A 23,609-nucleotide genomic window follows, 5' to 3' on the forward strand; every position below is an offset into this window, starting at 1 on the left:
GTCTGGCCTCCTGCAGGGCTTTTTATCTTTTTTGAGGGAGGCCCCCTTGTATTGCACTATTGCTGTGTAATTAGGGAAAAGCTATATTGTACAGTTTTCAACTTAGTATGGCCCTGCCACCCTCACCTTGTGGATAAGTGTATCATAGTCCCTGTAGTAAAGAAGATAAGCCACCCACTACCAGCCTGAGGACGGTGTTGGGGCTGGGACCCAGCATGCCCTTTCCAGAGTAATGGATTTAAAGAGCCTCTGGGGTGGTCACTACTGTCATTAACAACTATTATAAGGATGAGACCATACCCATTCCTTCAATGCTCTCTGGCAGGCCACCACTCTAATGTTATTACATTGACTTCCAACTGCATCCTCTGTCCTATATTGAAGGAAGCTTATCCTCTTGAAAAGATCTGAGATCTGTTGCTGGACAGTTTTGCAGCTGGAGCGGATTTCTTTTTAAATATCCTCCATGTGTTTAACCCTATCAGTTAGCTTTCATCCATTATCATGCAGGATGCCGATGTCAACAGCTACAATGTTAATTTTAGCCTCCAAGACCTCCATAGAGGCTAAGATTCCCTCCAGTGTTTTGTCAAGTTTTTTCTGTAGACTAATGATTTTTGTTAGGGGTTCACCTGGAGGGAAGCTCAACTGCTTTTCTGCCAGACCATTTTGTAAGCGGAAAGACCACCCGGGCAATCACATTCACTTGACTTGGGCTTTCCACAATGTCAACATCAAAGTGCACCACCACCGGGTAAGTACATAGCATTAAGTCAAATATGGAGGGCCCCTACAATGGAACCAGAACTTCTAACCAGTATCAGGTCATTTAGCTGTACACATTACCAACACAATGTCTCACTAACAACACACTTAGCTCCTTGTACTCACCAAATCCTGCCTCACTCTTTTTCCATGTACCCTGAGCCCCTTTGCTCACCGTTTGAATATCAGCAGCTCCATATCAGGGTTACTTCCATCCAAGGTCAATCCACCTTACGCTACTACACAGAGGGCAGCATCTTACTTACAGGGCTCTGTCGCAAGCACCCCGGATATTCATATCACCAGGTGAAGCCCGCAAAACTTGCCTCGCATATCCTGCACTTGTTGTGGGTTAGATCCAATAGGCAGTCAGAAATATTCAAGCCTTCCACTATGCCAACTATTTTATGGTGCTAGGTGGTCGGCAGGGCTCAAAGAAAAGGGAGTCAGCTGCACAGTTGTCTCAGTTCCTCAGAGCAAATTCGATATCCACTTTCTCTCTCCTTAAACAACGGGGCCCCTACATACCTCCAGACATTCCTCCGAACTAACTAGTGTCACCGTATCCGCTGCCCCTTCACAGCGGCGCCCCGGTATTTCTAGATATGTTCCACCACTGTCCCTGCTACAGGTCTGGTGCCGCTGTCCACAGCCGATTCCCCAGGCTGCCCCATCCACAGCTGCCTTGTTCCGTCGGGTAGGGGGCTACTGCTACACTCGCTGTGCAGGGCATCCTCACCTCACCTGCCAGGTTCTTCACAGCCACAGCTCAAGAACACTGTCATTCTCGGGTGGCCAGCTTCACCACATCCATGCTCTGTGGACAACATTTTGCCTCCCAACCTCAGATGCCTACTAATTTCCCAAATAATGGCTTCCAGGTCAAGGCATGTGGGGCTCTTTCTGATCCTCTCGGCTTTAATACAGGTTACCCTAGATCCAGATGGCTGTCATAGTTTTACGGGTGCCCTGGATTATTGGTGGAACATAGGGGCAGACCCAGAGTTCAGCCCCACGCAACATGCTTCATGCTAAGTTGACTGGGCCCCACCCCACCTCCCTGTCTATCTCTCTTGTAAGTCATATGAACTTACCACATTTCTGGAGAACAGTGTGTCAGACCTCGGGCCTGATTTAGAGTTTAGAGGAGAGGACACTGAACATTTAATAGCAGATGCAACAGGATACCTCTCTGCCAAATCCCTGGGCCGCCTGTCTGGTTTACAGAAGGGCCGGACCTTCAGTATCTTGAAAACGAATCGTTTCTTGAAACGACTCAAACTTTCCACACGTTGACGGAATCGCAGTGACAGCGGCTTCTGCCAATGACTCGGACGTCCGCTGGGCCAGCAGACATGTCTCATCTCAGAGAACGGGTACTCCATCAAAGCGACAGAAAATGTCACTCTGCACTCTAAATCAGGCCATGTGTCCTTAAGTAGAGTGTCCAAAGATTAAGCTGTTAACTGATAATAAACTGTGAACAAAAGATTTTCTGCTTCTGTGGTCGCCAAAGACAGCCGCCGAAGGAAACTCAAGAGTGGAGCAAAATCAGGAACTTTTTATGGATAATATGATTTAAAAGAATCAATTGTAATAGTTTCAACCGCTGCTCTTGGAAATGATATTCCCGTCGATGCCTACCTCTGATAAGATGACATACCTTCGGCGGCGCGTGGTGCCCTGCACATCGCCTATAGTGAGGGATAAACACTGTGCTGCTGACGTGCTCCTGCAGCTAATGTTACATGCAGCACGTGCACCTGCACCGAGGCGCGCGGCTGGGCCCCTTTAAATATCCCCCGCCGCCTCTGTGGATGTGCTCCGCTCTGTCTGCGTATTTGAAAGTCAAATCCTCGCCGCTCAGTGATGCTGCAGAGGTGAGTGCTGGGGCCGGCCGCCTTGGCACCAGAGCGCCGGCCGGCAGAGATGGAGGCGAGGCCAAGCTCTTAGGCCTCGGCCGCCCGCTCCCTCTCCCCAGAGCCCAGGGCGGGGGTCGCCCCCGACTGCTGCACCGGCTAGGCAGGAGACCGCTGCGCCGCGGCGCGGACCTGGGATGGGAACAGCCATCTACAAGCTGTCCAGCAAGATCAAGTTCCAGGTGAAGAAAGGCAAGGCCGGGCCAGGTAGGGGACTGATCCTGGGGGGAGGCGGGGACGAGGGAGCTAATGCCATCTCCATCTGAGCTACATTGCGACCCAGAGGTGCCTAATGGGCATAGCCGTTAAAGAACCACATCTTAAGAATAGCAGAATTAAAACAAATAATAATAATAATAATTACTATCATTATTATTACTTATAATAATAAATTGTAATCATAATAATCGATTATGCCAATTGCATTTTTTTGTAACAAATCGATTGCGGCCTGAGCATTTGGGCTAGATTTACGCTAGCAACAGATATTTCTGTTTATTAAGTGTGCAGTTCAGTCAGCCACGATCTTGCACGAAGGCACAGAGACTGCACTATTTTAAAACTGTAGTATTCTAAAGGCTTGAGGCACAGGAGTCTGGATCAGTCATGTTCGTAGAGTGCAGCTGATCTTCCCGAGGGCTGTACCCCCTGCACTTCCAGTTGATGCAAATAGAATATTGTTAGCAATGCAAAGCTGGGGAGCGAATGGGTGTGCCAGTGGGTAGTGAGCTCAGGTCCAAGGTTGCGAGGCCCTTCTCAGTGAACCCGCTCCCTGTCTGCAGTAGTTGGGCGCATGCCCGCCTGGGGACAGGCGCGTGGGTGGCAGTGGTGGGCGGGCCCTGGAAACTTCATCGCCGGTCTTCTGAGGCGCGCCCCGGGTAGGAGTGCCCATTGTTTCGGAGAAGTGCCCACAGCACAAAGCCCCTTTTCAGCGCCAGATGCTCCGCACGCAGATGCCCATGGAAGACGTCAGCACGGATCTTTTTTATGCGTTTTCAGTTAAATATACCACTCTGACAGAATGTTTTATCACTTTTTCTCTACTTAATGCATAGATTTGCTGCATTTGCACCGAAAAATCTAACCTGCAACTGAGCCTGCTAATTGCATTTCCAGCGAGGAGGGATGTGTGTCCCTGCTTTTCTCTAAGATGTTCTGGAGGCAGCTTGGGCGCCTGCCTGGAAAATATATTATGGTATTACTGGGAGAGTAACTATTGACTAGGGTGAATTATACATGAGAGGAAACTAATCAGCCCGAGACACAGCGCATGCTCTCTGATGTCATCTCTTTTTCTCTTTCTTTGTAGCTTAAACAAGTCCGACCTCCTTACATAAATATTCAGGCTGATGGCCTTCATACATCACGAACGCCTTGTACTATCTGTAAAATAATTTTCAGGTTAAGAAGTGCTCAAAATACTTTTAACAGATTCCAACATATACACGCTCTTCCGGGCTCTCTGTTACCCTTGTTGAGGAATAAATATTTGAAATGAGGCCCCTGGCCCGAAAGCTTTAAGTGGCGGAATTGCAGGGCTCTAGCATTGCAAGCTCCAAATCTATGTGTGGTGCTGAAAAAATCCCACCCTTCACTTGTGGTAACCAAGTCACTGCATGACATTCTGATGACCTTGAGTGGAAATATTCAGAGGATTGCCCAGCCTGACATTGTCTGTTCCATCTCCTGTTCTTAGGCCCTGATTATGAGTGGTGGGATTTCACATGAGCAATAACTCTTGGTGGAATTCCAACCAGGCCCAGACTGCCCGTTTTTAGGGCAAAGCCTGGTATGCTAAAGACATCTTTAGGATATTTGGAAAGCTTCCCAAGGAATGTATTCTGTCCTTTGCTCACCATTGGCGTTGTGGTTTGTAAATCACAATTTCTGGATTTTGTTTTTGCTGCTTTTATTTGTATTAGGCTTTCCAGCTTGAGTTCGTCCCTTCCATAGTGCAAAGCATTTTTACAGGGGTCCCTTGTATTCTCCTACCAGTGCTCGGTTTCTGCAAAGAGGCCTTTAAATCCTGTTCTTATCTTGTCACATTTGCTGTGCATTCAGAGACAAAGGTCGAATGTCAGGCTCTGCCTTCCAGGGATCTTGGGATTTACTTTTCTGTCTCTGGCTTCAAAGTGAAAGCTTTTATGTGACAATCATGCTGGTTACTCAGGGTGTGCTAGAGTAAGATTGTACAATGTTATTTTTTTCTAGTACACAACAAAATGTAAATGTCTGTAAATGAACTGTGAAGATATTTCGGGATATATCTAAGAAAGTACAACTGAAGCAAATGTTTTGGTAGTTTGAAACAAATATTTTAGTATGATCAAAACAAATAAGTATACTACGTGATGACATTTCCACACATTATTGTTAGTGTGCTGTATCGTTTTATCAGTAAAACTATATGTCTGTGGAAATGTAATGGTCATTTCAATTTAAAATGTGTTGTCTGTAATGGTGGTGCACTACCACACCATGCATACTACAATGTTCACCATCCCACTCTACTCTCTACTCCACTCCACCCCACTGCACTCTATTCTGCACCACTCCACTCTGCGTCACTCCTCTCTTCGTCACTGCACTCTACTCTGTACCACTCCTCTGTACACCACTGAACTCTACTCTACACCACTCTATTTTGCTCTGCACCACTGCTTTCCATGCCACACTACTCTATGCCGATGCAGACTACACCACTCTACTCTACTCTCCACCACACTCTATTCTGCACCACTCCACTCTGTGTCACTCCACTCTTCGTCACTACACTCTACTCTGTACCACTCCTCTGTACACCACTGAACTCTACTTTACACCACTCTACTCTATGCCGATGCAGACTACACCACTCTACACTGTACCACTGCAATCTAAACCACTCCAGTCTAGGCCACTCCACTCTACTCTACATTACTCCACTCTACGCCACTCAACTCTGTGCCGCTCTACTCTGCAATATTGTACTCTATGACACTGCACTCTATGGCAATGCATTCTACCCTGTACCACTCCACTCTACCCAATGGACTCTATGCCAGACCACTCTACACCACTCTATTCTGCTCTGCACCACTGCTCTCCATGCCACGCTAATCTACAGCACTGCATTCTCTGTCACTCCATACCATTGCACTTTGACTCACTCAACTCTAACAACTGTGCCCTACGCCACTGTACCCTAAACCAATGCACTCTACACCACTTTACTCAAAATCAATGCACTCTCCACCACTGCACAATCTGCCAATCTACTCTGCACCACTAAACTGTAGTCTGCAACACTCTATTCTACACCACAGCACTCTATGACAATAAATACCATTGCACTCTACGTCACTGCACTCTACACCACTCTATTCTACTCTCCACTGCTGTAATTTACGCCACTGCTCTCTATGCCACTCTACTTTACTCTGCACCACTCTATTCCACGGCACGCTATGCCAATGCACTGTATGCCAGTCTACTCTGCACCACTTCACTGTACAACACTCTACTCTGCAACACTGTACTCGCCATCACTGACCTCTCTACCACTCCACTCTGCACCACTGCACTCTATACTACTGCACTCTACTCGGCAACACTCTACTACACTCAACACCAATACACTGTATGCCACTACACTCTAAACCATTCTATTTTATCACTCCACTCTATACAACTATATTCTACACCATATGCCAGACCACTCTAAGCCAATCTAATCTACTCTGCAGCACTGCATCCTACGACATGCACTGTATGCCACTCTACTCTATACCACTGCACTCTATGCCACTCTGCCATAAACCATTCCACTCTACCCTGCACCTCTTCACTGTATGCCACTTCATTCTACTTGCAAACTATGCCATTGCAGTCTGCAACACAACACTCCATGGCACCCTACTCCACTCCGCACTACTCTTCTCTAAGCCACGCCATCAGACACCACAGCAGTGTACACCGTGCCATTCCACTGTATGCCACTCTGCTCTGCACTGCTCTGCTCTAAGCCACTGCCCGCCATGTCAATCTACTCTAAACTACTGCAATCTATGTCACTCCACTCTGCGCCACTCCAATCTGTGCCTCTCCACTCTGTCACTGGACTCTATGCCACTATACTATACACCACTGCACTATACCCAACCCACTCTATACCACTGCACTCTACCCTACACCACTCCACCCTACCCTTCACCACTCCATTATACCCTGCACCACTCCACGCCACTTCACTCTACTCTGAAACAGTCTACTCTATGCCACTGCACTCTACGCCACTGTACTCCACACCACTCCACTCCACAATATCCACTGCTTGAGTGCCACTGCCATACAAGTTGCAGCATTCTACTATTTCACTCTAAGCCACTACACTCTACTCTGCGTCACTGCACTCTGTCACTTTACTCTATGCCAATGCACCCTACACTACTTTACTCAAAACTGAACATTGTACACCACTGTGCTCTACGCCACTGTACTCCATTCAACAACACTTCATTCTACGACACACCACCCCACAACACTCCACTCTTGACACACTATTCCATTAAACTCTTCTGAACTCAATGCCATTCTACTCCATTCCACTCCATGTCCTTCCGGTCTATGCCCCTCCACTCTACACCACCCCACTCTACACTCGCTCACTCCACTCTACGCTCTTGTACTCTATGACACTTTACTCTTGCCCACTCAATTCTATGCCACTCCACTCTACTCAACTCCACTCCATGCCACTCCACTCTGATATTTTACTTCACTCTATGCCACCCTGTGATTCTTTATATCACACTATGCCCCTCTACTCTACAACACTCTATTTCCACTATATGACACTCCACTCTGCAATGCTCTATGCAACTCCCTCTATGCCACTCCTTGCCACTCTACTCCACTCACTACTCCACTGTATGCCACTCCAATTTACACCATTTTATGCCACTCCACTGTATGACTCTCAATGCCACTCCACTCTACAACACTCTACAGCCCTCTACTCCAATCTATGCCATTCCACTCTTCTACACTACATTACTCCATGCCTCTCCACTCAATGACAATTTACTTCAATCTATGCCACTCTACTCTATGACTCTTTACTCTGCGCTACTTCACACCATGTTACTTTCCTCCACTCTGTGCCACTCCACTCTGCTCTACGCCACTCAACTCTATGACACATACTATGCTACTCCACTCTACGCCACTCTCTGCCACTCCATGACACCCCACAATACTCTTCTCCATTCTATGCCATCCTACTCTACTACTCTGAATCACTCTTTACCACTCCACTGTATGACAAACTACTTCACTCTGAGTCACTCTGCTATACCACATTCTACTCCACTCTATGAAACTCCCTCTACGCCGCTGTACATTACTTTACTCCATTCTATGCCACTCCACCCTGTGCCACTCTACGGCACTCTATGCCACTTTACTCTATGACACAATACTCCATTCTGGGCCCTTCCATTCTATGACACTCTTCTCTCTCCATGACACTCCACAACACTCTACACCAGTCCACTCTGCGGCACTCCATGACACTCCACTATGGTCCGTGCTCCATGCAACTCCACGACAACCCACTCTACTCTATGGCACTCTATGCTAGTCTATGCCACCTGCGGGTGCAATGATGGAGAAGGCCTTGTTTTTAGGTGGAGCCTACCGACAGCATAAGTTGTCTGGTTGCAAAAGACCTATTGTTAGATTGCCAAGATCTTACAGTGAGCTTAAAGCCTGCCATTGTTTACAATTCATTAGCTTTATCGTCACTCTCATTTGATTGCTTCTTATTTGAAGGCTTGCTTGCCTTGTCTAACGTGTGTATGTCCCTGCCCCGGAGCTTACCCTCTTTACTTGTGTCCTTCCACTGCTCACTTTTGGGGAACTCTTTTTTTCTTTCTTTTTGCTTACGCACTCTACAATAATGTGTTTTCCGACTATATCCTTCAGTGCTTTTCTCCCCCTTCCACTCTTTTGCTCTCTGTCAACAGTCTGCCCAACCCCAGAACCCCAGGCTCTGCTCTCTCTCATTCCTTTTGGTTAAGCACTCCACGAGTGCGTGTTTTTCCAATTGTCTCATTTATGTGCTTCTCTTCCTCTGTTCCATGTTGCTTCCTCTCGTCCAAAGGCTCCTCTCCCACCTGTGCTTCTCTCCCCCAACCACGCTCTGTGTTACTCTCTCTTGCCTGTGTGCCTCTGTGGTGGGCCCCCCTCTCTTGTGCACCCCCCTTCCCCCCCTCCCCCCCAACCAACCCCCCCCTCCCCCTGCTGTGTGCTGCATTCCCCCTTCCTCACCACACCTACTATTTCTTAATTGACACTTTCCCACTAAAACATCTTAAAGTTTGATTCGCTGATCCAAGTGGAGATTGCCATCAAGCATCAGTAGATACAAAAATGAAAGCAAACAGTGCCTGCCTCATGCTGGCGCCCGCACGTGTTTATGCCGTGTGTATGCACAGATAGCATCACGCTATCGCCATCGCATCTTTTTTCATCTTGACAATGTTGGAAAGGGTCCCGACGCTGTACAGCACCACCAGGACAACAGGCAAAGCTACTGGTTTTGCTAATGCTTGTTTACTTTTTGCACTTCTGTTTCTTCAGTCTTATGGCGTCCTGCCGACGGGTGAAAGATACTGGCAGATAGCGGAGCTGCTAAGCTTGTCTGGCAGATAGCGGCGGATGCTGGTTGCTATGGCTTTGTAGATGGTGTAGCTGGTATTGAATCTGATGCAACTCATCAAAGGGAGCCATTGGCGAGTCACCTGAGTGGCACTGGTATGTTCAGACTTCTTCAGGGCCTGGATGAGGTGTGCTGCGGTGTGGGAGATACACTGAATGGGGACCATTGTGGAGTCTGGGACACATTGCGACCACCCAGATCCCAGTGTATGACGATGTCAACTGCAGTTTCGAAAAGACCTTCTGGGAGGATTGGTTTCACTTTCTTCATGAGAGAGCATTGGCACCAGGCTATCTCCTTTATTCATCATCATCAGAGCCAGCTCGCCATCAAGCTAATCCAGGAAGCTGCACTATAGTTCCACTACACTAGGGCTTCATAATGCAGCAATGACCTTAAGAATTGCTTTGTTGCAAAAGTGGGAGGGAGCACCCAGACAGCCAAATGTCATTTTGCCTGGGGCTCGGAAAATGTTTACAGCAGTTATCTTCGTGGTACTTGTGCTATACCCACCCTTCCTAAATAATGTAATATTTACCCATAAAGCAATTTTCAAACATTTGACAGACCAATTGGACCCCATTGCGCTCATTGCAAAACGTTGTAGCTGTTTCTTGAGGCACTGTTGACTAGCTGGTGCAATTTTATCACAGTAATTCCGTAAACACGTCTCACCATGAAAATATATGAAATAAGAAATGAAGCATGGCTACTTTTGACATTCATTAACATTCACTGCATTTTCTTTACATTTATTTTGTTAGAAGAAACAAAGACACAGGTTCAGGCTCCAAATAAAAATGCATGTAGACAAGACATAAGCTGCACCTCTCTTGTAGTCTCCAATTGGAAAAATATTTAATTGGTACACTCCATAAATATTTAAACTATTTTATTCTTCCACAACCCCACTCAGGTCCCTGGAAAATAAGAGAGGGCAAGGGGAGACTAATTGGAGGCGAACTGAGGGTAGAGATCACTCTTCTTTTTAGGAATTCTCTACACTAGGGCCCGTATGTATACTTTTTTTGCGCCGCATTTGCGTCGTTTTTTGACGCAAAAACGGCGCAAACTTGCAAAATGCCATTGTATTTTGTAGGTTTGCGCCGTTTTGCGTCAAAAAGCGGCGCAAATGCGGCGCTAAAAAAAAGTATAAATACGGGCCTAGATCTCTTGAATCACGTCTATATTCTCCACTTCCATCCCCTACAGATTCTCCAGCATGATTAGTCCAGGTCCGCACCTCCTCAGAGTTCCACCCCCCCCCTCATTGTGCGGCTCATGGTATATTCCAGTGGCACAGCAAGGGATTTAGGTCCACCTGCTTTTGCAGTGGCAGACTGAAACCTGAGGGGGCTTCCTGCAAAGTACATGGAGGGCCCCTCCCTCCCCCGCACCCAGTCAGGAGCTCTCAGGACAGGGGCCTCCTGCCTGTGCATAGTGTAATGTGCTGAGGCCTCCCCCCGACGCTTGGGGTGCCCGCGTTCTGCAAAGGCTGCAGTAGCTAATGTTACGCTACTGGGCTTTCAGTTGAGTAGCAAAAGACAGCCATGATCGGGGGTAGCGTGTATCATGCATGTCTAGCCCTGGTGTGTCTGCAACTATCGCACCATTAGTAGCTGTCAGCCCCACGTGGGGGGCAACAGAGTCTCAGGGGCCACCAAGTCGGCAGGTGCAGTCCATGTGTACGTATATGCGGGTGCCCAGCTGAGTTTAGAGGTAAGTAACTGCCCTAGCACTTGCACGCATGAGATGGGAGTTAGCCCTGACTAGGCTATTTGGTTCTCTAAGGTCAGTGCTCCAACCAGGCCTGTGAAGTTATCTCAGCAGTTGTTGTCCTAATCTGACTGACGCCGGCAATTGCAGCCCTAACTGGGCTGATGCACCTATGAAGGCCTGAAGCAGTTCTGCCAGGAACCTTATCTCCGAGACCAGGGGTCCCCCTGCAGCACAAGTCGCCTCTGGCTTTGATTTCAGGTGGTCCCCTTAATCTGGATATCCCTCAGTACCTGAGACCCACTGGGCTTCTCCTCGTGGATAGTCTCTCCTTCTGCAGGGCCAAGTTGACTGCTTCCCACTCTCCGGAGGCTGTCAGGATTCTAGGCACTAGGCAGACCCTCAGCTCCCCCAGCAGAAAGTACAGATTTCAGGTACTGTCCCTCACTGCTGGTAGACCAGCTGTCAGGTGGAGACCAGCCTAGTCACACAGCAGTCCTTTGACAACTCTGTGGAGCTCTTCCTTCTCTGGTCATGAAAGACTTGGGACTGAAACAAACTGCGGAGCTTTGGTACCCATATTATACATATTTTCTAGATAGAGGGTGTGGATCCATTGCTTCCAACTTCAGAAATGGTTTCAGGTCTTTTTTCTTTTAAGCGTCCTTCTCAAACTGCACTCCAGACACAGCCCTGGAGTTATGTATCCCACAGAAGGTAGCACAGGGTCAGTTTCCAAACTGGAGTACCCACAGCACAGGCACAAGGTAGTGTGAGAGTTCTACACCTGGCTGTAACCAGCCTCTCTAAAGCAGTAATAAGGAACAGTCAAATGGGCAGCCTGGCTCACAAATGTCCTCACTTAACAACAGAAACTGCAGTCCCACCATTCACCCCTACCATCAACCAATGTCAGTGCTCAGGGAAAACTAATCAGCAGCCCCTTGCTCAGAAAGATCTTCATGGAATTTCTTAAAGTAGACATGTTTCCATACTCCTCACTTCAGTTTCTGGATCTCCACTCTCCAGTCACGTGAATTAAGACAATACTCCCCCACTGTCTGGGGGAGCTGCCCTCAACCTCCATATTGGGCAGTGCCAATCAAGTGGTATCCAAAATAATCCCACCCGGTATAGTACTCAGGTGTACTAACACTCAGAGCCGTAGTACTGCACATGCGCACATGCACACTACACACACACTCAACATATAGACAGGACGACAGCGTGAGGTTCTATGCATAACAGCAGAACTTCACACAAAAGGGGCCTGTAGGCCACACGCTCAGTGACACAGTAAAAAAGGCTGCGGTCACACTGTCAATCTCAAAAAGACGGTATGCTGCCATGACCATTTTATTTGCTAGACATAGGCCAGGGGCTGTAGGCTTCTGTCCAGTATGGGTGCTTGCTTAGCCAGGTCATCGAACAGATCTAGGACCTTCCATAGGCAGGGACATGCCTATGTCTCTGTGCACACGCTAGTTAATGTAACTATAGGGCCAAAATAAAGTCACAATACCTGATATACATGCAGTAGGAACTCTGGGCAGGGAAATAAGTCCGTATACCTTGCAGCGGAAATTCTTGTCCCAACAATTGCTTTGACCCTGGCACGGGCCACTCATGCAGACATACACACACCATGATAACACCTCTTTCTCTTTTTTTGTAAGCACCCTTATTTCAAGTGCAGAAAAAGGATCCCTTGGTTAGGAAAGTGCTCCGATGCCATTCTAAAGGTTGATGCTACTATACAAATGCAGATTACATAACATTTATTTAAAGGTTGGACCCCTGTTCCAGATTTCTCACCATGAATACTCTTTGGTCAACAGTAGAGCAACCAGTGCCTTTGCATTTAGTTTATGCATAGGACTGTGAGAATTGCAGTGACTCTCCTTGTGCTTTTCTCCCACAGGGCACCTGAGGATGCTCACCCTCATAGGACCCCACTCAACTCCATGATAACGCATAAAAGCAAGCCCGCTTTTGTACAATTACTAGTTTTACCCTGAATACTCTCACCTCCTAGATCCAACATCCAAGCCACATCTAATACATAATAGGCAACTCTTCCCACACGCTACCACCACAACTCTAATAGTCCATTTTTGGACTTTTACTAGTAATCCAACAGCAATCTCTGGCAGTACCATTGCCCTAATCTTGCCTACAAATGGTCATACTCAGACTGCACACTAGCGAGAACCCCTGCCCTTCATGAGCACAACATGGCTCCAAAGCCATAGAGTTTGCAAAGTGTAGGAAACCCAACTGCAGTGTCATGCACCGCGCCAGCATACTCTCTAGCAACACACACATAACGTTAGCATGAATATAACACACCTTCACAGTCACGGGTTTGGGTCAACAGGCATCAACCTCGCTTGGGACACATGCACAAAGGACTATTATTGGACAGAGTGAAGGACAACTACTCCTACAGAGCCACCCTTGTACATAAAGCACCACGAAGATCTTCTTAGACCAGACTCACTTTAATTCACTCTAGCTGTCACAAAGTATTTGGAATCTAAGCACTGTACTTTTTCTCTATTAACCAAACACCAACAAAATACAATCAATTCAGAGAATACTCTCCTCCAGTCCAAGGGAGGGTCTTCTCAGGTCCTTACAAAAGGGTTTCCAGACAATGAATATACATCAATGCTTTAACAGTGGCGCCACACAAATGAGAATTACATAAATGTAATTGTACATATAAGGATATTACTTTTATCCAAATTAGGTATGCTAAAAATTAATGTTTTGGGAAAATTAAAAGTGGATGAAATGGCACAACTGAATGTGCATCTGTGGAGTTTGATAATGGACGAAGCTATTTTCTACAGAAATCTCTCTTGGAGCGCTAACTTACATAATTTTATTGTTCCGGCTACGCCTTGTTTCAACCCAGCCATGTCCAGTTTCACTGCCATCATCCTTATCAGTGCACATCTAATTTTTTTGCCTGCTTTGGACCCTATTCGCCGAATCTTTGCACATTCCTTGTAAAGCAGGGTCTGATATTCTGTAGGCATACACCTGCTGTACAGGGAAAAATGTACTCCAGGATCCCATAAATTAAGAGCCGAAAGTGGGCGGAGTCCTGAGGAATGGCGACATGAGTATTGGAGTCTGAGAGTCAATTTATACATCAGCCCCTAAGAAATTGGCAACAAGGACAAATGGCTAGTAATTCTATTCTAGTTTACTTAATAGGTAACAAACAGACTGCATTTAAAATCTCTTATTGGGTTAATCCACCACTTGCAGAGATCTCTGTACCCAATAAGTTCCAGGGTATAAAAGCAGTAATATAACTCTGGTGGTTAATGCACTGGTTGGAGAGATCTGTATGTTTTCTAGACACAGGTTTGACTCATCATAAGATAGCCTAGAGGAGTGATGATCTTTGTGCTAAGCACAGCATATAAAGTGCAGGTCGTAGATTAATATTCCCAATAGAGAGATCAATGAGTTACTGCTTTAGTTACAGAGATTATTGTGTTACTCGCAGGTCACAAATTACACCCCTTGTAATACAATTTAGTAAGTGATGGACCAACATCGAGGACCTGCAGGGCTAAATTTAGATTCTTACAGTTGCACGCAATCTTTTGTTATGCTAAAGTTGCTAAAAGGGTTTCTTTGCATAATAATAAGCATGTGTTAGTAAGTGCTGTATACATGATTAAAGGTATTAATCACGTGGACAGATACATCTTACATTCTTAGAGTACATGCATGAATCTTACATATGGGATTGGAGATGTCAAAACCCTGAAATACCTCTGAAGGGACAAGGTGAGTGTATTTGTTTCCTTAATGGAATTGGCTTCAAGGTTCAGGCTCCAGCTAGCTCCCAGAGAGGGTGAGATTTGAACAAAGAAACTGCTAATGTCCCTTTAAGTGAGGCATTTGTGTTGGGTTAGCTGGAGCAGATAATAAGGGTCCTCCGTCACTCCCTGCAGGTTGCTGCTCTAAGTTCAAAGCACAGTAAGTGTGGGGGCTGCTGCACATGTGGCAATCTGCACCGGGACATAGTACATGTCATTAGGTCGGGCTGGATCCTGGATCTAACAGGTATACCACCGTCCATCAATGCATCTACCTTCCCAAAGGATGCTGTGCTTTTTTTGACCGGAGACACCAGGTCAAGATTGTTCATTCATTTACTCTAGGCACTGACTGTTTACAGTTCATTCATGTTTTTTTTTAATGGATCTATTTATTTGTGGAGCATCCCATCAAGAAATGTACAGTACATGTTCTGCATGAGTTTAAGGACAGCACGAGATGCCAATATAGTGCTCAATAGCTAGAAATGGGACGATGAACTGAGTAACTAGTTTGGAGCCAGTGGGCACACAGATGAATGGACGTCCTTTGGGCTGGAGGAGTTGCTTCTTTACTTTCTTCTTGAATGTTTCATTTGTGGGGGAGGATTTATCTCCAATGGGAGGGCCTTCAGGTGTTGGTGAACACTGAGTAATATCAAAGGAGGTTCAGGGATGGCAAGTTGAGGCTCTAAGGGTGTTGATGGGAGTGGACCAGGAGACTGTCTGAACTAGGTACAGGTGGAGGCAAGGCGCCTCCCACATTTAGACTCCAATCTCAGGCCCCTGAAAATAGATGTCTCATTAGCAACGAGCAAGCCGATCTCGTGTTTGCAGGAAGAACATGTGAAAGTGATCAGAGTAAGTGTGATGACCCTGTTCAGGGCCGGCTTTAGTCCTAGTGGAGCCCCTTGCGACAAAAGCTTTTGGCACCCCCCCGCACCCAATGACCACCTCTTCGGATTCTCTCACTACCACCAAGCAAATGTGCTCCTCATCTCTCCATAGGCCCCCTCCACATACATTTCATTTGTTTTAAAGCGCTGGTAAAGGCAGACGTTACCAATCCACTCAGCTATCCATCCACATAAAACACAGATCTATTCTTTGCAGCGGGCATATTAACCCTCTGCGCTACTTTATGGCGAGTCAAAACTGCCACTAAACAAAACTGGATCTCTCTCTCTCTAGCAGGAACAATAATCAGAAGACTTATCATGACATTTTATTGGTACTTGAAAGCTGGAGGCATAAGGAGCTCTGCAGCAGGTGCTTTTAAATCTCAAGTTATTGCAAAACAGCGCCCCCCAGGTCAGCCTATAAATTATGGAAGAGCGCCCCCCCAACATGGGGGGAGCGCGACCCCTTAGGGGTCGGGGCGTCGGGGCCAAGACCTCGCACTAGTTGTGCGCAGGCTGGCCGAGGCTTCCGCTCTCACGCCTCGCGAGACGTGGGAGCGGAAATTCCTCTGGGGAGATACGTTTGGCCAACGTGCGGGCCGAACCGGTCTGGGCCGCCGCGAGCCAGTGGGGGGCTTAAAAGCCCCCCCACCACGGAAGGCTCGGCCTTCTTCTTGTTGGCGCGGCGGCCCGGACGTTCGGCCTCCATCTTCCCTGCATTCGAGGACGTTTTCGGCATCTTCTCTGCATTCGAGGACGTTTTTGGCATCTCGGGGGAGCGGCAGGTCACGGACTACTTGCGAGGACGTTGCAGCATCTCTTCACGGGCAGGCGGCAGATCGCGGGCCCAATTTGCACAAGTCTTCGTCGTGGGGGCACACAGGAACCGCTTCAGAGGGGAGTGATTGAAGGAGCAGGCGACAGATCCCGGGGCCCAATTTTCGGAATAAAGAGGTGAGTGAGCGCACGGTGACAGGGCTCCGTGTTTAGGAGGAGTGTTGGCTGTGCGCGCGCTCACCTGTTAGGGGTTCCCCCCAGAATCGGGTATCCAGGAGCTTTAGCTCAGTGGCAGGGTCAAGTACCTGGGGCGCAGCAAGGTTAGCTGTATACAGGGGTTCGGATACCACCAATGCCCTTAGTAATATCTTGAGCTGAAAAAACGCGATTTGTTGCGCGTAAAACGAGCGTAGGGTGCTTGAGCCCCAGGGGTGCAGCCTATTAGGCGTGGGTCAATATCTTTTAGGTAATTTAATTTTATTGTAATTTACCTAGGGAGCAGCGTGTTAGTGGTGATCCCTTTACACTAATTTGGGATTAGTTATATATGCTGTGCAAATTGCATGTTATTAGCATCAAAGCCTTCGTCATTTGTGTTTTGAAAGTGTACGAAGCACGTTTGTTCAATTTGGCTGATGTTGATTAACACAATTTATTTACAGGTTTTACAGGAGGGTTAATATTTACTAACCTGAATAACTTGCAATTTAACTTGGGGACTGTTTTTAAAAAAGATTTCACTTGTTGGGTATCTGTGTTTGGGTAAGTGTACTGCAGCCGCTGCATCCTTGTTCACGGGGTTTCCCATCTTATTGTTAGATTATGGCACCAACTAGGGTGAGGTTGGGGAAAAGGAAGGGAACTGACCCTGACTTGGCCCAGCTTTTAAAATTAGTTTTGGCAAAATTGGATGACGGTGACTCAGATGGGGGGGACGTCCCGTCAGAGGGGGATGAGGGTGAGGAGGGGCCTTCTCGCCCCCGTCGTGCACATGTAGCCCCGCGTGCAGCTTTCCCTCCAGTAAAACGTAGGAGTAAAAAGCAGCTTGCAGCAGTCCAACAAGCAAGTGCAATACAGGCACCCCCTCCACCTCCTACGGTGGATCCAGTTCCCCTGGGCCCCCCCTTATCTACATCAGTCACAGGAGTTAATCCAGTGCCTCAACCAATTGAGGTGATAGAGGTTCCCGGCACATCATTAGGGGTGGATTCCATGCTGGCTGACATACGGCGATCCTTAGCAGTATTAGTAGCCCCAACTACGGGATTGCCCGTCCACCCATCCTGCAGTACCCAGGGGGTGACACCGGTGGGGGTAACAGCGTCAGTGATGGGACGGAGTGAGAAAAATCCCCCAGGAGTGCCTCAAGACCCAACAACCCAGGCCCTATTGGAAGTATCTCAGATGCTGTCTAAGTTGAGTGCACCTCCTGCCCCTCCACCCCCCCCACAACTCCATGGGCTAGCGAGTCATTTCAGAGTTCAGTGCAAGATCTGAAGCGCCAGGTTGAAGCTTTGGCGGCGGCGCGTGTTGTTCCTTCTTTGCAGGTGTCGTCAGACAGTCCCGGTGTCAGCCTGGCATCGGGCTCGCTCAATCAGACTCCGCAGGTGGAAAAAGAGCATGGTAAGGGCAGCGAACAAAGCGTCAGTGCCACAAAACCACTTGCTTCTGCTGAAGGGTCAGGGGTGGACACTCTGCTGTCCAGGCCAGGGAAGTTAGCTGCGCACGTGGCTCCAGAGATAAAAGAGAAAATATGGAAAGGGGAATTCGTAGATATTTTTAGCCTGGTTAGGGCTAAGAGAAGGGAAGTAGAGACAAAGGAAAAGGAGACAAAGTCTTCGACATTTGGCGAGAAAAAACAAAAAATTGAGGAGAACATTACAAATTGGTTGTTCGGTTACAATGTGTTTATGTCAGTTATGCTTGAGAAAAAGCCAGAAACTGGGACCGCTATGATATTCTATGCGAACAAGATATTAAAGGCTCACCATACGTATGGAGGAAACAATTGGCTAGAATATGACAGAGACTTCAGGTGGGCAAAGGTGGAGGACCCAGCGATAGGGTGGGACCAGACAGAAGTGAATGTTTGGTTAGAGTGCGTTAATAACAAGTTACCCACCAAGCAGCCCTTTCGAGCACAGTACGCGAATGACAAAAAAGGATCATGTTGGGCGTTCAACAGAAAGATATGTTCACGCCCAGCCGGGACGTGCAAGTTCAGGCACTCCTGTTCATTTTGCGGGCATCCTTCCCACCCAGAGTTTAAATGCCTTAAAAGATCAAGGGAAAAAGTTAAAGAAGGGAGTAAGCCCAATATATAGTTCATCCTTGCCCTCGCCCATTGACCTAGAAGCACTTATCCCCTGGTTGAAGATCTACCCAGCCAAAGCTTCTGCTAGATTATTGATCAAGGGTTTCTCCCAGGGATTTAGAATTCCAGCCTCCAGGGTCCCCCCCCTAAAACACTGCAGGAATTTGCTGTCTGCTGTAAGGAACCATGAAGTGGTTGCAAGAAAAATTGCTAAAGAATGCACATTAGGCAGATTGTCTGGGCCTTTCCAGTCCCCCCCGCTAATGACTTTGTCTGTTCCCCCTTAGGGGTAGTACCCAAGAAAGACCCTGGTCAGTTCAGGTTGATTCATAACCTGTCAGCCCCCAGGGGGGCTTCAGTAAATGATGCTATTGACCCAGTCCTCTGCTCAGTTCGCTATGCTACTGTCGATCAGGCGTTGGAAAAGCTGAGGGTTCTGGGGCGCGGTGCGCTGCTAGCTAAGACAGATATTGAGGCAGCCTTCCGGCTCTTGCCAGTCCACCCTGAAGATTACCATCTCCTGGGATTTCAGTTTAATGGGGGCTATTTTTATGACAAGTGTATGCCCATGGGGTGCAGTGTGTCCTGCAGTTATTTTGAGCAGTTCAGCTCAGCTTTACAATGGATATTCACCAGGCGTACCAATCATGATAACGTGATCCATTACTTGGATGATTTTCTAGTCCTAGGTCCACCTAGGTCTAAAAAATGCCTTTGGGCCTTACAGTCACTAACTGCCATGTTCAAGGAATTTGGGGTCCCAATTGCGCAAGAAAAAACTGAGGGCCCCTCCACTTGCATCACTTTTCTGGGCATCGAAATTGACTCGGAGGCGGGTGAGTGCCGCCTTCCTTTAGATAAGCTCCATGCGTTTAAAGGGTCCATCCGGACCGTCCTGTCCCATACTAAAGTCACACTTCACCAACTGCAGGTTCTGGTGGGACAATTGAACTTCGCCTTGAGAATCATCCCCATGGCCCGCCCCTTTTCCAGATCCATAGCTAGGTCCATGGCTGGTTTAACAGAGAAGCACCACCACACCAGACTGTCAGCTGAGGTGAAGGAGGATCTTGGAGTATGGGACGCTTTCCTGCAGGACTTCAATGGGGCGGTAATTTGGCCGCACCAGACAGTAGACAGCCCCGCCTTCGGTCTATTCACAGACGCGGCAGGCAGCGTGGGGTTCGGGGCCATCCTGGGGTCCGCCTGGTGCAGGGCAGATTGGCCAAGTGATTGGGTTGGCCTAGGACTCACCAAAAATATTGCATTTTTGGAATTATTTCCCATCATCGTCGCTGTATCAGTATGGGGCGACATATTAAGAGACAAATCTGTGGTATTTTGGTCAGACAACATGGCTGTCGTAGAGAGTATTAATAGACAAAAAGCTAGTTGCAGATGGGTACTGAGATTGCTGAAACATTTGGTACTGAGGTGTTTGAAGCTCAACGTCACATTCCGAGCAAAACATGTTCCAGGGGTGAATAACAATGCAGCTGATGCTTTGTCTCGATCATTAATGCAGGATTTTCAGAGGTTCCACCCACAGGCGGCGATGAGGATGACGGAGTTCCCAACATCACTGTGGAAGATTGGTGTCCCGCATTAAATGCCTTAGTAGTGTCATCATTGGCAAAACGCACTAGGGGGGCATATGAAAGGGCTTTCTTGCATTATAGACGGTTCTTGACAGCTGTGAACATTCCAGATTGGTTTTCATCAGAGGCAATCTGTGCCTTTTTGCAGCATTTAAAGACCCAGGGTAAACCAGTATCTTGCGCAAAAGCCAACTTGTCAGCCATACGCTTTTTTGCAAAAATAAGAGGGCAAGATTCTAGGCTCTATGCATTTGTTATTAAGCAGGCGCTAGTGGGGTGGTCTAGAGCTGACGGTCCTAGAATAGATGCCAGGCGACCCATAACCCCGCAGTTATTGGAAAAATTGGTGAGCTCAGTCACCTTGGTTACTTTCTCACAGTTTGAGGCTAACTTATTCACAGCGGCATTCACTGTGGCCTTTTACTGGGCTTTTCGCATAGGGGAATTGATAGGTGGCTCCACGAATGACCACGCAGGGGGCCTTCAGTGGCGTGATGTAGCAGTCGATAGTAACTCTACCACTATACATCTGCGTAAATCAAAAACTGATCTGTTAGGTAAAGGAGCGAGGATTGTTCTAAGGGCAGCGCATGGGTCAGCAATATGCCCTGTAGCCAATCTAGCTGCTTACTTGAAGGTACGCCCCTGTGACCGGGCCGCCCCGGGCAACAGCGGGGAACCGGCAGAAACGGAACCGCTACGGCCGCGTTCCCAGGTTCCCCTGGAAACGCGTCCGCAACGAGGCCAGCGTCCTGACGTTGCCTCGGCAACCTCCGGTGACGAGGAGGCTCCGGATTGGCCACCAGGCGGCCAAAAGACGGAAGCTCCGGTCGAGAGGGGGAGAGCCGGAAAGGGAGAGAGGAAGGAGAACGGCGGCGGCGGCGGCGAACCGAAGGAGGAAGAGAGAGACGGCGACAAGGACATCGGAGGAGGACCCCAGTGGCCTGGAAGCGGCGGAACCCGAACCCAGAGGAACAGCGCCCGACCGGAAGCAGGGGAGACCAGCCCAGACCGACGAGAGGACCTCCACAGAGCCAGCCACGACCCTGGAGGGTCGTGGCTCTACAAGGTACGGTCCTTCTGGACAAACCGAGGGGCACAATAAAAGGGGAGAAACGCTGGGGAAGGGAGGAAGGCAGGGTGAGGGGAGGGAGGAGAGAAGGGCACTTTAGAGAGCACCGGGAGAGCACAAAAGGGTAAAGTACGGAATATACACGAGCCCTGAAGTCCTCACTGGCACCTATATCACACATAAAACCCCCCCCCCTCCTTAAACCTTTTCCCAGCAAAACATATAAGTAGAAGACGTGGTATAAGGCGTCCGTTCCACTCACCAGCGGTATGTGTTCCCTTTTTCTTATATGTCACATCCGGGACCTGACGAGGACGATCCGGTACGCCACCTAGAGAAAAGGAAGAAAAGGGACACAGATTAGAAGGAAGATATTCACCACTCCAGAGAAGAAACTGGCGCTAAACGTCGTACTGACTTTTCATCAGTTCTTATTTCAAATTACTAATAAATACTTACCTCAAAACCCCAAATTTACCTCTCCTGAGTGTCTATACTGTGGGGACTGTCTACAGTGGTGTCAGAAGTGGGATCTTGTTTCTAATCCCTCTCCATAAAACAGTCCAGACAGTATACACAATGAGTGAGAGTCCATCGTTAGAGACCGTGGTTAAGCAACTAGCGGAAGGGCAAAGACACTTACAACTAGTATGGGAGGCCCAACAGAGAGAGGCCAAAGAAGACCGAGAAACCTTACAATCTGCGCTGAAGAGCCAGGCGACCATACTGGCGAACAACCAGTTAGTCCATGAAAGTGCGATGAAAAAACTAACGGAGACTATCGCCGCTAGTAAGGTACATCCGAATGTACCTAGTTCCGTATTACAGAAGTATCAGGAGGGAGAGGATCCGGAATCCTTTTTCACCAACTTTGAACGGGTAGCCTCCTCCGCCCTATGGCCAGAAGATAAATGGGGACAATATGTGGCCCCCCTGCTCACCGGTCTCTTACAATCAGCATATCAAGCCGCTAACCCAGGTGGTGTCAACCCCTATCAAGACATAAAAACAAGTATACTAGAAAGGGTGGGTCACGACACAGAATATTACAGGATGAGATTTCGTAAAGCCAAATGGGGCACCAACGAAGACCCTAGAACCTTTTATTTTCGTGTGAAGGATCTAGCATTAAAATGGTTAGGCCATATTGGAGATAGTCGGGAGGAAGTCATCAAAACCATTATACTGGAACAATATCTCGATGGTCTACATCCATCCACAAAACACTGGATAAGACAACACCCAAAAGTGGATACTGAGACGGCCATCGATCTGGCCTGTGCTTTTCATCGATCCACCGATGTCAGAAACTGTCCCACGCGAAGTATCATTAAACCAGTTCTACCGTCCCCAAAGACATTTGTAAAAAGTCCACCCAACTATCTAGTACCACGTAGGATTCCTGAAGGCCCGCCTACCATGGGACCCCAATGTTATAGTTGTGGTGAATGGGGACACATCGCACGTATGTGTCCCCAGAAACAAGAAATGGGAGAACCCATGGAGATAGGGATGACAAGGCGAAGGGTGTTATGTACTGGGAAGGGCGCCCTAAAATTTAAAATGATGATACAAGTGGACGGGAAAAGTGTATATGCCCTGGTTGACTCCGGCTGCAGCCAGTCAGTAATTAGGAAAGACTTGATAAATAATGATATAGAAGAGAAACAATGGGTATCTATATGTTGCATACACGGGGACAAGGCCCAGTATCCTATACAGGTACTCCAGATCAGGTGGGGACCCTATCAGGACTTCCTCCCAGTGGGGATAATGCCCCGGTTAATCGAGGAATGCATCATTGGGACAGACTACATCCACTTCCAAGAACTATTAGACTACGTCAGAGATAGCAAACAAACTAAGGATTGGTGGGGAGAGGCACCTTTTTCAGAGAGTGATATTGAGTGTCCGCTATATCGTAGAAAGTTGTCACGAAGAGAGAAACGACAGGGAAAAGGGGACTATCGGAAGACGAAAGGTGACAACACCTATGGAGAGATAGTG

The 23,609-nt window shown here is 47.9% G+C and overlaps 1 protein-coding gene across 3 annotated transcripts in view; it reads left to right on the plus strand.

Annotated features, from left to right (window-relative positions):
- RASSF3 (Ras association domain family member 3) overlaps window positions 1-23,609 on the plus strand; it is a 462,665-nt gene that overhangs the window by 171,868 nt on the left and 267,188 nt on the right. Inside the window, exon 1 of one of the 3 annotated variants that reach the window (XM_069229131.1) lies at window positions 2,658-2,891. The exons of the other annotated variants lie outside the window; for them this stretch is intronic. Within the exon in view, the coding sequence (XP_069085232.1) occupies window positions 2,822-2,891 (70 nt within the window). The 5' untranslated portion in view covers window positions 2,658-2,821. Of the gene's footprint in view, window positions 1-2,657; window positions 2,892-23,609 lie in introns of those variants that run through there. 3 annotated transcript variants of the gene reach the window in all.

This window comes from Pleurodeles waltl, chromosome 4_1, assembly GCF_031143425.1.
Source record: "Pleurodeles waltl isolate 20211129_DDA chromosome 4_1, aPleWal1.hap1.20221129, whole genome shotgun sequence".
Lineage (NCBI taxonomy): Eukaryota > Metazoa > Chordata > Amphibia > Caudata > Salamandridae > Pleurodeles > Pleurodeles waltl.